Raw genomic sequence first — 14,173 nt, forward strand, 5'->3', positions numbered from 1 at the left:
ATGTTATGAATATAATTGAATAAATAAATAAGATGAAATAGAAGGCTATTTTTACTATAAAATCCATGTTCATAAATGTGAGTGAATGCCTTATATGCAGTAGTCAGCATTTAGAAATGACACATTCAGAGTTGCTTTAAGCAAGATAACAGACACTAAAACTAGTGGACAAAATTATGAGAGAATATTTACAGTAAAGCTATGTACGCTTCTTCAAAATAATTATTTTTGAAAAAAGAAACCAGATACTCAAAATTACCACCTGTGATAGGACCCTCATCATCATTTGCCTCCTGAAATAAAGCTCCAATAAGGGCACGAATCCTTTCTGTGTATTATTGTAAGTACAAAATCTTAATATTAGTGTAGAAGGAAAACACTCAGATTGAGTACCATTGTATGAAATGATGACATGATACTCAAAACTCGATAAGATCATGAAGGACAAAGAAAATCGAAGAACAGGAGACTGCTGTGCCAAATCACCAAATGCGGTGTGGCCGAAGAAAGGGAATGAGTGAAAGAGGCCAGACCTCAGCAAGATACACGGACAGTAGTTGGCATCGTTACTAATTTTCTGGTTTTAGTGAATGTATTAGAGTTACAAGACAGTAACATGCAGTTAATCAATTTTAAAAGCACATAGAACTTTTCTGAGTGTTTTTGCAAGTCTAAAACTATGCTTTAAAAGGTTGAGATACTCTTGGATGGCTGGAAAAACACTACTTGCCAAGCATGTGTGAGGCTTTTGGTTTGGTTCTTAGCCCACAAAACAAAGAGCTAGTTTCAAAACGTGAAACAAATTTTTGACCATTCAAATGTGGCCTGTGTATATTTATGCCTATGTGTGTATATGTATTAACTATGTGTGTGCTTAAAATATATGTGTATACAAATATATTACACATATTTGTAACTATACTATATGCATTTTGATGATGTCTTTTCAAAACCAGATTCATGAAAGCCATTTTCTAAGTGATTTCAGTAAGTATATGAATGACTGGCTCCTGCTTTCTACCTTTATCTTCTCATTTTGATCACTATAATAGAGAGATTACCTTTGTCAACTAGAACAATGTTTGCAAGCATAAATAAGATTGTGTCCACTGATTCTTGGGACCATTCCTTTCTCTGATGATGGACAGGTCCAGGCAGGAGCACCTGCACTGTGACACTGGGAGAGCTCCCTTTCCTTTAGTCACTAATGCCACCAATGCTTTTCACTTAAAATCTAAAACCCACCCCAGGTTATTAACCAGGCCAGATACCTCTGCTGTACACAAAATAACACATGGTTTGCCCTTTTTAAACTTCTTAGTTAAAATATCTGTCTTGTGCATAGTTGTTTAACATTGTCATTCTCACTGAATAAAATTCCACAAGCAACAGTAGTGTACTGGCATTGAGCCCAAAGAATAGTGCTTCATAAAGCTGTTGAGTGAATTATATAGACAAACATTACATGAAATATGACAATACTGTTCTGCCAAATATTTTAAATAGAATTTTCTAAAATTTACATGTAAACTTAAAAGTATGAGTTTATGTCTACATCAAATACACATATGGTTTAAAGATACTGACTCTTTTTGATGGAGGAAGGTCATTGGTTAAATAAAAAGAAACTGCTTGGCCCTCATTGGTTAGAAGATAGGTGGGAGGAGTAAACAGAACAGAATGCTGGGAGGAAGAGGAAGTGAGCTCAGACTCCACAGCTCTCCTCTCGGGAGCGGACACCTCAGAGAGATGCCATGCTCCCAGCTCCCAGGCAGACGCACTCGATGAAGCTCTGACCCAGGATGGACATAGGCTAGAATCTTCCCGGTAAGCGCACCTAGGGGCGCAACACAGATGATTAGAAATGGGCTAAATTAATATGTGAGAATTAGCCTAGAAGAGGCTAGATAGAAATGGGCCGAGCAGTGATTAAATGAATACAGTTTGTGTGTTGTTATTTCGGGCATAAGCTAGCCAGGCGGCCCGGGTGCTGGGGACGCAGCCCCGCCGCCCCTATTTACTACAATTTTTGCTTTTTTTTCTACAAAGACATGCTCTAATATACAACAGATTTTTGAAGCTATATGTAGCACAACTTTTCCTAAGTTAATTAAGATAAAATATTGGTAGGTTTTACTTTAGTATCTCCAGATTTCTAAAAAGGATTTTCAAATAATGCTTCAAAAACAAAGGTTCTGGGCTGGTGCAATGGCACAGCAGCTCAAAGTGCTTCCTGTCACCCCTGAAGATCTAAGCTCAATCCCTGGGATCCACGCAGTGGGAGAGGACCAGCTCCTTCAAATTTTTCTCTTTCCTCCACAAGCATGCACACACACACACACACACACACACACACACACGTGCACATGCACACACATTATGCATACATATATACACACATAAACACACAATACCGAGTAAATGTCAATAAATAGTTTTACAAATAGTACAAGTAAAATATGCCATCTTAAAATGAAAATACACATTTAATAGAAGATCTTTCAGGTGACAGAGCCAAGGTGGAATCTTTCAAACAGAGAACTCAACGTTTACTCTGACAGGTCTAATGTGATTGGCATTTACAAAGTATCAGCAACTGAAGATCATCTTTAAAAATTCCTTCTGCATCAGGTCCATCAAGCTGTATTTGAACCTGTTTGAACCTCTTTTACCTTAAAAGGATTATAAATTTGAAAAAAATAATGCTTCCATATGTACTGTGTTTTATCTGCTAAAATCAAATGGATAAAGTAGCAGTGAATTTATAAAGGTTTTTTTTTTTTTTTTGGATTTTCGAGACAGGGTTTCTCCATAGCTTTTTGGTTCCTGTCCTGGAACTAGCTCTTGTAGACCAGGCTGGCCTTGAATTCGTAGAGATCCGCCTGCCTCTGCCTCCCGAGTGCTGGGATTAAAGGCGTGCGCCACCACTGCCCGGCTTTTTTTTTTAATTTTTTTGGAAAAAGGTTTTGTATAAATGCAAAAATATTGTGCATGTATGCTCAATACCTGGTGGGTGAGTGAAAGGGTGTGGGGGTGGCGGATTGTCTGGGAATGGTAGATTTCCTATCTTGAAATGCTCCCAATGCTAGGAAATATTCTCAGGAAAAATAGACTTTATGGCCAAAGAAAAGAGTTTTGAAACGTTATCATGAAAAATAGCACTTAGTGTATAATATTAGCTTTGTCTGAAAGCTTCTTGTTCAGGATATCAAATTCCCCATCAAAGTAAGAAGGGCGGATTTGGGATACAGATTTAGTTTATTCCTCAGTGCTCAGGGTTGTCCTGTGTTGTTTGCAGACATAGGTGTTCTCTGTATTTCTGATAGTTCTGCCACAGTGAAGGAAGCTTAAAAGCACACACAAGAAGGACTAGATGGCAGACACACAGGAAACTTAGATAACACATAACTCTTAACAAAATCTCAGCAGAGAAAAGGTTAGCAGAGAAAGTCACCTCTCAAAATTCAACACATTGTGATAGGAGAAAAAAAAACGTTATGCTGGCCTGGAAAATCTCCATCCACTTTAAAGTTTCTAGCCTTGAAAAATAGATAAATATAATGGCTTATAAGGAATAAGGAACCTTATATGATTGCTAAGGACTAAATCATAAAACCTCTGGATTTAAATGCTGAAACTCAGACATAGTATATGATCACATTTGAAGATAGGGTTTAGAAAATGTAACTAGGATAAAATGAAGCCATCAGGTCTGAAACCAATGGGATTGGTGTCCTCTCCACCATATGTGACCACAAAAAATATAAACATGGCTATATCGACTAGCATCCTGAGACTCTAAACTGTGAGATATTATGCTTGTATTTGTAGCTACAAAGTATGTATTTGACGGTGGGGTTAGGCCAGCCCTAGTTTATTAACTAGAAGAGATTTATCAATTCTCAAAACTATAAAACCACTAGAGGAAAAATATTGTCAAAGACCTTTATGACATTGGATATTTTAGGTAAGACCTCAAAGGCACAGGCTAGAAAAACAAATATGATTGTATCAAATAAAATAGTGTCTGTGCTGAAAAGGAAATAATCAGCAAAAATAGTGCTGGCCAGAAAAATAGAACAATAATTTAAAATTAATATAGGATGAATGGTTACTGTCCAGAAAATAAAAGGAACTCAAACAACTCAAAAATTCAATGACTTTTTAAAAAAGGACAGGAGACATGAATAGATATTTATCAAAAAAAAGCATACAAACTATCAACATGTATGTGAGATAACATTGTTCAAGACATGAATTATTGAGGAAATGCAAAGTGAAACAGTGAAGAGGCATCATGCATCATTATTAAGATGCCAAAAAGACAAGCAAAGTCAATGCAGACAAGGGTGTGGGTAAAAAGGGAACCCTCATACCCTTGTATTGGCAGGAATACAAGTGAAAATCAATGCTATTATGATGGACATTTTATAGACATTTCTCAAAAACATTAAAAACAGGGCTAACAAGCAACAAATCCAAGGAATATCATCAGTCTGCCTAAGAGACATCATCACTCACCCACATACTTCTGTTTATAATGGCCAAGACATGGAATCAGAATAAATGGCCATTGGTAGATGAGTGGGTTTTGGGGGGGAGAATATTATTTAGATATAAAAAGCCTGAATTTTAGGTATTTGCAATAAAGTGGATGGATTGTGTTTAATGAAATAATCCAGGTCCAGAAAGACAAAAACGAATGGTTGCATTTATGTTGAATATTGAAAATAAAATATTAAAATTTGGCATCACAGAAAAAATGGAGTCAAATAATGATTGATGATCAGAAGTGAGGACAGACAGAGAGTAGGAGATACAGGAGATATAAGTCAACAAGCAGAGAACTGTGGTGAGCTCGGAAGAAAGTGCTGGAGTTTTATTCTTTAAGGAGTGATGTATATTTTTAAGATAATGTATATTTTCAATGGCTAGAAGATTTTAAATGCTCTTACTATAAACAATTGCAAATATTTGAAGTAATAGTTCTGCCAATTAACCTTATTTGATCATTATTCACTGAGTACATGCATCAAAACACTATACATGACTATTATGAGTATTAAAATAAAAATGAAATAAACAATCCATACATTATATGAAGCTTAATGAATATATAGGTCAGAATTCATGACTCAATATATTAATACTCAGAAACCCAACCCCTCTACCACTTGCTGTGACATATTTTAATCATCCTGTCTCTTGGTTTCAGGGAAGTATTTTTGCTTTGAGTAGACATAAGACAGAGAAATAAATTCCCCCTTGTCTAATTAAAGGTATAGTTAATTTATCCCCATTTTTGCAACATAAATAGCAAAGTTCTGATTAATCAGCTCTAGAGCAAAAGTAAACACTGTGCTTCACTTAATTAAAAATTAAATTTCTCTGGAGGTTTGATTACAGCAGGGAGTCCGGATCTGCTTCTGCTAAATATGTGCTACTTGCAGGACAATGTTACAGACCAACCACGGGGACTTGTGCATCAGTATAAACAAGAATGTGCCCAGGCGCTCAATTAGAATCTCCACATTTTTATTCTCAATAGGGAATGGGTGAGGAGAGAGGCCTAAGGGCATATGCAAAAAAAAGAGAAATTATTGAGACTTAAGTTCTGCTTCCAATTATTATTCAGAAGAAACGTTTACAGATAGTCCCCAAAGGGAAAATACAGGTAAGCTATACATATATCCAGCCACCATGCACAATCTCAAGTGGAAGAAATGGGCAGCATCCCTGGTCTTACAATAGTGCAATTTACAAACATCATGCAATTGCTTCAACACTATATCTAATTGCAAATAGCCATTCCATCAAGAGAACCATTTCATTTTATAGTCCTGGGTGAACATTACACTCTTTGCTTTCCAAGAGAGAGAGAAAATCTAGGCTACAGAACTAACAGAGATTTAGTCAGGTAGCTATCAAAGCCCTAACTGATACAAGGACCAGGCAGATAACACAAAGAGAAAAGAGAATTGATTCAGAAAGAAAAGAATATAAAAGATGTTACACCGCTGAAGACTGACTCCCAGGGTTGTAGGAACACATATCCTAAATGCAATTTTTTTCGAAAGAATGCGAAAATGCTAGCTTTCACAGGCAACATTTTCACTTTTGCATGGGGAGTAATGCTAAGCTTGGAGTGAAGCATTTATCACATCTTCTTCAGCCAATATATTACTAATTCCATTTGCCAAAAGAACCATATTGCCAACATCTAAACATGCTGGAAGCCAATGCAAAGACTAGTCATTAATGAGATAGTATTAGATAAGTAAAGAATAAGGGGCAAAAAAATCATCACACAATGTTGTCTACGTCTTTGTGTTACTCAACCACCCTGTAATAAATAACAGGGAAATATTTTAAAAAGAAAAAAATTTATTATAGAAGTGAAGCCACAATAGTCACAACATCGTATTAACACAGATTCGTGTTCATTTGAGGGAGTCATGCTGCATGGATCATGATTCAGTTATAAAACAGACATAAAGAGCTCCGAATTTATTATCACCTGTTAGTCTTCATTCACATCACTTCTCGACATGAAGACCTGGTCCTGAGAAGATTGCCTCTCATGTCGTGAAATTGACTTCAGAGGAACATGAGCTTCCACTGTCCTTGAATGGGAAGAATGGTTAAACTGATCCCATCTCCTCAGGGAAGCTGCTCTCTCCTTTCTCTAAAATATTACTAACCATAATATCACATATTAACTGGGTGTAAATTCTTTTTAGTGCTCTTATAAATTTTTGAATATTTAAACTAGAGTAATAAAATCTGTGAACAGTTCTATATTTAGCAAAATAATAAAGCTAAAATCACTACATTTTCACTTGAAGTTCTACGTTCTTTACAGAGAATTATGCATATAAAATTCCACTCTTCTGACATGTCTTCTTAGAGGGTTAATTATTTATTTCTTTTTGTTCTATAATATGTTGTCATATTTTTTGAGTTCTGAGGAAAACACCCTACCTCGTACACACTCTTGCTGATTTTAATATAAATCTGAAGAATGGGTTAAGTGTATATTTAATCATGAGTGAAACATGCTACTTCATTTAAGCATAAAATCATCTAAATGAACCTTAAATTAACAACTTAGTGAAACTTCAAATTCATTTCTATTCGGCTGTGACTACATTAACTATGTAATGGAAATTCAGTGGCAACTTATATAGCAAAGGTCGTTTCACCGTTTCTTTTTTTTTGTTTTTTATTTTTTTTTTTATTAAAAAAGACATGTCATGCCTAATGGGTTAACTGTGATTTCAGTGGAATATTGATCAGGCCCCTTCCTCCAGCAGCTGATAGGAGCAGATGCAGAGACCCACAGCTAAACCTTGAGTAGAGCTCAGGGAACCCCTGGGAAAAGGAGGAGGGATTGCATGAGCAGGAGTGTCACGGACACCAGAAGAACATGGCCGACATAATCAACTGAGCAGGGCTCATAGGGACTCACAGAGATGGAAGTGACAACCAGGGATCCTGTATGGGTCTAAACTGGGTCCTCTGCACATAAGTTATGGTTGTGTAGGTTGGTGTCCTAACAGTGGGAGAGGGAGGCTGTCTCGGACACTTTTTTGTGCTTTTGGGACATTTATCTTTTGTGTTACCTTGTCCAGTCTTGATGGTTTTGCCTAGTCTTATGGTATCTTGTTATGCCCTGTTCAGTTGATATCCCTAGAAGGCTTGTTCTTTTCTGAAGGGAAATGGAGGAGGAATGGATCCTGGGGAGAAGGAAGGTATGTGTGTGTGTGGGGGGGGGGGGGGGGGTGCTGGGAGGAGTGAAGGGAGGGAAGATGCGGTCAGGATAAATTGTATGAGAAAAGAGTAATTTTTAAAGGGAATAAATATAAGTTATATGAAATAACTGCAAAATAGTATTTCTTTCTTTAAGTAGAAAGAACCAACAACAATCCCCAGTGACACACTTCATCAAACAAAACCACACCTACTCAAACAAGGCCATACATCCTACTACTACTAAAAATTCAAGTGTATGAATCTATGGGGGCCAATCTCATTTAAACCACCACGCACAAGAAATGTGATCTTTCTGCTTTATTGTTAAGAACACTCAGGTGAGAGAAGGGAACCAAATCTTTCTCCCCAAAGTATGAAAGCTTATAAGTTAAAGACAATCATAATGAAAGGAAAATCTCTGTCTCTTTTTGATTGTCTAAAATTATTACAAGAGTTCACAAAGGGAAATGTCTTCTTCCTGACAGACCCCTTTCCCTTTCCCACATGCTGATGGGATTTTAAATTGTCTTTATCATGCTTGTTTTTCACCTTAGAGTTCACATCAAAAGCATCTGTGCAGAGACGTTTTTCCTATAATTTATCTGCCCACGGTGTTCTCCCTTCAGAAATCCTGGCATCACTCTCTCTTTGACTTGCCATCTATTAAACCTGACTGTCCACTATTGAAATACTATTTAAAGGTGACTCATAAAATACAGCCTTGGACTGCTTTCTCCTGTGTAATGAGGTCTTTCTGTGTTGGTAAACCTATTTTTTTTTTCTTCTGTTATTTTTGTCTTTGGTTGTAGAAGTCTGTCTCAGGTAAGGAATGTGGAGGAGACATTCATTTTCTTTTTCAGTGATGTATTATAGTATCCATCTCGTTTCACCTTTTTGGTATGTATTGCATGTATGTAAATTATGTGTTCCAATCCATGTATACACATTCGCATATATATGAGTGAGGACACACAGGTTAAGGTCAGAGGAAAACCTCAGATATCAGCCTTCACCTTGCATCTCATTTGAGAGGCTCTTTGCTGTTTAGCACTCTGTATAGAGGCAATCTGATCTGAAAATCTCTGGGGATTCTCCTGTCTTCACCTCGCATCATACCGTAAAAGGAAAGGCTGACATTACAGACCTACACCCCTTCGTCCAGCACTCACATGGATTCCCAGGGTTTGAATTCTGGTCCCTAGGTTTCTACAGCAAGTGCTCTGCTCCCTGAGCCATCTCCCTAGCCCCAGCCCCTGGTGCTATTGTTATTGAGTCTCTCTAACAGTGGCCCTAATACTATTGCAAATCTCCAATATGTTTGATTCCCATAAGCTTCTTGTCTTACAAACAAGCAGCTTGTTTATTACGGCCACATCACTGATCCTGGATGCATTATGTCTCTTCTCCCTAATTCTTGGATATTACTAATTTGTGATTTTTTTTTAAACCATATATAATAAGACTTAAGAAAATGAGAGAAAATGTACAGAAACAAAATTTGCAAAGTTACTCTGCCCCTATAAAGAATTATGTCTAGGAGAGAAAACCTTGCTATGGAATGAATCTTGCCCCTGTCATGGTTTTAATAGAAGTTTTTCCACTGCATAAAAAACTATATGTGAATAAATTTTAATGGATGTATATCATTAATCTAGGAAAAGTTCTTAAATTTTATTGCTGAGGGTTGATGTTAATATTCTAAACATATTATATTATAAAATGTTTAAAGACATTTGTCATATTTCTTTCTTAAAAGTTAAAAAGATCACATCAATGCACAATTTCCTCTACATTAAGAGGATGTAAGTTTTACTTCATTTTCAGTGGCAATTTTTATGAATTTGGTAACTACTCAGCTGTGATGAATTTAACATACCATATCATTGTTGTTGGTTTAATTTGCATTTCTTTGATCAACAGTGATTTAGAGCTTTTCCCACAGGTTCAAATCCTAGCTGTATTTATTTTATGTCAGTCGCTTATGACATGTCCCTCATCCCATTAGGAAGCAGGCTGTGAAGCTTGAAAAAGCAGTTTTCACAAGAAAACCATGAAAGGAATCTTTCCACCAGAGATAAACATAAACTATGTGACTTGCTTCCATTAATTTTGTATCATTCCTTGTACTTTTAAAGGACTCAAAAATTACAATATTCAAGTGGCAATTAGTAAGCACTGTTTCATAATGGATTATTAAAAAAATATAAAGAATTAATTTTCATTCTCTTAAAATATAAAAAAGAGTAGATGGTGCTTTTCAATGCTATTACAAAGCCTTCTGCATAAAAACGCTGTACTGGTTTGCTTTTGCTAGCGGGATAGAATATCTGAGGGAGGTTAGCTTTGCCTACAAAAGGGTTTTATTTGGTTGACAGTTTGAGACCTGAAAGTCCAAACACATGTTACCAACTTTGGCAATACTTTGATGACAAAGAAGAGATGTTTGTACATGAAGAAGAGATCTCATCACCAAATGGAAGCCAGAAAATTGCAATTACACAACGTCTTGCTGGACCATATCCACAACTAAACATGCCTCAAATCTTAAAGGACCTTCGAATTCCAATGCTACCATCAACCTTGCAAAAAAACAAACCTTTAGAAGAAATGCATTTAAGCCATATTTCAAGCAGTAGAGAAAGTCACGACTGGGGTTCCACATGGGAAGTGAAGAACTAGGGACTCCAGATGAACACCACTGAGCGCCCACCTACCTTGCTCTACTTTTTACCCATTTACATAATAAAACTTTTGTAAGTAACAAAACATATTTCCCAGGTAATAAGCATAAAAATAATCACCCAAAATTCTGTAAATGTGGCTGATTAATTTCACCATTAAAATTAGATTATTATAGAATTTTATTTAGACTATAAAATTTTTTAAAAAGAACAAAATAAGTCATTTATATTTTTACTGAATAATTAGCTAATAGGTTTTTACTTGTTTTACTTTTTTTCTTACAAGCTAATACTGGACTCTCAGCCTTTGTTTTTATAAGAGCAGTCTAAACTATTGATCCTAAATATTATTCAGCCATCACCCCCTTATCTGAAGAGAAAACTTCTCTTCACCTTCCCATACCAATCTCAAATAGTAGCACATTTACAAAGTATGTGATGGCATTTCTAGGCAGGTACTACTACATGTATGCATTCCTAACCACTGTTCTCAATTACTATAGTGCTTATCTTGTTTTATGTTATCTACTGACCTGTGTGTCTTCCCTTATTCTTAGACTGTGAAGTTCTCAGAGGCAGAGACTGTATTTCATTCAGTGTTTCTAATGATAAAGACATACAACAAAATCGGGGAGAGTTTCTTGAATACATGAATAAATGACTATATATTCTATTGTGTGTATGTGCAGATCATATGTGTGCAGGCACACATATAGACATACCTCCCAGGAGGAATCACAGTACAACAAAGCAGATTAGTACAACAAAGTTTTATAAACAAAGGCATTTACCAAGATGCAGATATCAACGAACGACAAGAGATATTGCAATCATTTTAGGTAGTAACAAAGTTCTTACTAACTTAAACACAAAAATAAAAGAGAACGGAACAGTTACTAGACTCAAAATGACAGAAAATCAAGCTGAGTTAGACGCCTTCAGAAAAACAGGCTGTGTGTCTTGATTTACTTTCACTCAAGAGACAGAACCAGCTGCACACCACATAATGGAAGGCAACCAGGGAATAAATACCATGCCTGACTGGCTTCTATTACTTCCCTTTATTCTCTTGTTGGTAATTGTTTTTGTCAGTCTTCAGCTGGAACCTCTTCCTAAAACCCCAGAGTATTAGTGCACCAAAGCAAAGGAGGATGAGGCGTGTGTCTAGAGGGGCACATGAGAGGATCTGACATTATAAGGTTGTATGTCATGCTAATATGTTGAAGAGTAGTCTAATTAATTAATAATTATGACATTTCCCCCTCTTCTTTACCAGATTCTGAGTAAAGTGAAAAATAAAGTTCACCTTTTATTAATAACTAGATCTTCAGGTGTTGACCATTGTCACGGCCACCCTCGTCCCGCAAGGATGACGCGACCACCGGAGCTCTTCTCACTGCAGTTTATTCCAGAACTTTTTAACACTTCTCTCTCTCTTCCCCTCTCTCCTCTCTCTTTCTCTCTCCTTGACCTCTCTCCCTCCTCTCTCTCTTCTCTCCCTCCTTGACCTCTCTCCCAGGGCAAACCTCTCTCTTTCCCTTAAGTAGGCATGGGCTGCCAACCCTGAACTGCCAGTTGGGCACTGCCCATAGGGTCACACATATGCAGGCAGCTGATAATCATTGCGTGATCATAGCATAGGTCAGGCCTTGGCCATCTCAGGAGTTGATTATACATCTCCATCAGGTGTGACATCACGCAGCTCGCTACAGACCATTTCTTCCTTCTAAAAGACTCTCTCTTTACAAGCGATATAGCTATAGACAAGGACATGAGTTTGAGATGGAGCTTTTGGAAGCATGGGAGGTGTTAGGGGGTTGAGAGGTGAATAGATATACCTTTAAATAACAATAATATTTAAAATTTTGACATAATTCCAGAACTAGATAGAATAGAATATCTTGAGAGCAAACCTGGAGTTTCAACTTTTAATTTTTTACTGTATCTAAAATAATTAACATGGGGGTTTGTTTTGGTTTGGTTTGGCTATGTTTTTTTTCCCCTTTAAACACCAAGTAACATGTCTTCCTGAAATGGGAGCATAAGAGATCATTTCGTCATTGTAACCATAGACACCCTATGTAACCTAATTGTCCGTTGACCATTCTTAAGAAATGCTTTTCTAATACACGTGGTTCATTTTCCCTATGTCTGCCTAATAGTTCATGGCATTATCAAAATGAATGTGTCTATTTAAAGAGATACCTACTGGGAGCTCACCAAGGCCAGCTGGACTGACTGAAAAAGCATGGGATAAAACTGGACTCTCTGAACATGGCGAACAATGAGGGCTGATGAGAAGCCAAGGACAATGGCACGGGGTTTTGATCCTACGCAATGTGCTGGCTTTGTGGGAGCCTAGCCAGTTTGGATGTTCACCTTCCTAGATATGGACAGAGGGGGGAGGACCTAGGACTTACCACAGGGCAGGGAACCCTGACTGCTCTTTGGACTGGAGAGGGAGGGGGAGAGGAGTGGGAGGAGAGGGAGAAGGATGGGAGGAGGGGGAGAAGGGTGGGAGGAGGGGGAGGGAAATGGGAGGCTGGGAGGAGGTGGAAACTTGGTTTTTTTTCTTCCTTTTCTCAATAAAAAAAAATGAAAAAAAAAAGAAATAAAATTTCAGGAAAAAAAAAAAGAGAGATACTCTAGATAGACAGGGCACCAAGATAGGAAACCACATGACAAGTTCCTCTCCTCAGGAAGAGAGATTTCTACCGAAAACAAAACAAAAAAAGCCTGACTTTGGTAAAGAATGCCATGATGCAGACTTTTTATGGCCTCCAAACAATATCAGATATGCAATATTGAAAGAGATCTCACAACTCAAACCTGAATCTAGAATTGGTTGGAATGCTGGGCAATAAAATCCACTAACAGTATATCCATAATGTTTTCTTAAAAGGGAATACTCTCGGCAACTTTCTTTGGTCGTCCCGAATCCGGGTTCATCCGACACCAGCCGCCTCCACCATGCCGCCCAAGTTCGACCCCAACGAGATCAAAGTCGTGTACCTGAGGTGCACCGGAGGTGAGGTCGGCGCCACATCCGCCTTGGCCCCCAAGATCGGCCCCCTGGGTCTGTCTCCGAAAAAAGTTGGTGATGATATTGCCAAGGCAACCGGTGACTGGAAAGGCCTGAGGATTACAGTGAAACTGACCATCCAGAACAGACAGGCCCAGATTGAGGTGGTGCCCTCTGCCTCTGCCCTGATCATCAAAGCCCTCAAGGAGCCACCAAGAGACAGGAAGAAGCAGAAGAACATTAAACACAGCGGAAATATCACTTTCGATGAGATCGTCAACATTGCCCGGCAGATGCGACACAGGTCTTTAGCCAGAGAACTTTCTGGAACTATTAAAGAGATCCTGGGTACTGCACAGTCTGTGGGCTGCAATGTAGATGGGCGCCACCCTCATGACATCATTGATGACATCAACAGTGGTGCTGTGGAATGTCCAGCTAGCTAAGAAGCAACAAGAGAAAATATTTCAATAAAAGACCATCTGATAACCAAAAAAAAAAAAAAAAAAAAGGGAATACTCTCATAGACTCCGAGTACACTCATGTGTAGTAATGGTAAGTTTTGCAACATGCCTACTCTTTCAAATTTCCAGAGGAATTAAGCTGAAAGCTAAGGCAAGGACTTTCTCATCCTATGTGAAATTATAAACTTCTCCTCTTAGGTTATCAACATAAAAAAGGAGAAGAATAAGAAAAAGGAAACAGAAAACTGGGCCCT

The 14,173-nt window shown here is 37.7% G+C and overlaps 1 protein-coding gene across 1 annotated transcript; it reads left to right on the forward strand.

Moving 5' to 3' along the window:
* Window positions 1-13,353: 13,353 nt before the first annotated feature.
* LOC121460864 (60S ribosomal protein L12) lies at window positions 13,354-13,944 on the forward strand. Its single transcript, XM_041671519.1, has one exon. It carries the CDS (start codon window positions 13,404-13,406, stop codon window positions 13,899-13,901), a length of 498 nt encoding a protein of 165 aa, XP_041527453.1. The 5' UTR covers window positions 13,354-13,403; the 3' UTR covers window positions 13,902-13,944.
* The last annotated feature ends 229 nt before the right edge of the window (window positions 13,945-14,173 follow it).

The sequence above is a fragment of the Microtus oregoni genome, unplaced genomic scaffold (assembly GCF_018167655.1).
Source record: "Microtus oregoni isolate MIOR12 unplaced genomic scaffold, Mior012 000021F_ref0000039, whole genome shotgun sequence".
Lineage (NCBI taxonomy): Eukaryota > Metazoa > Chordata > Mammalia > Rodentia > Cricetidae > Microtus > Microtus oregoni.

Excerpts from the sequence above, each read along its gene's own strand:
- LOC121460864 (XM_041671519.1), top strand. The coding sequence starts at position 13,404 with ATGCCGCCCAAGTTCGACCCCAACGAGATCAAAGTCGTGTACCTGAGG.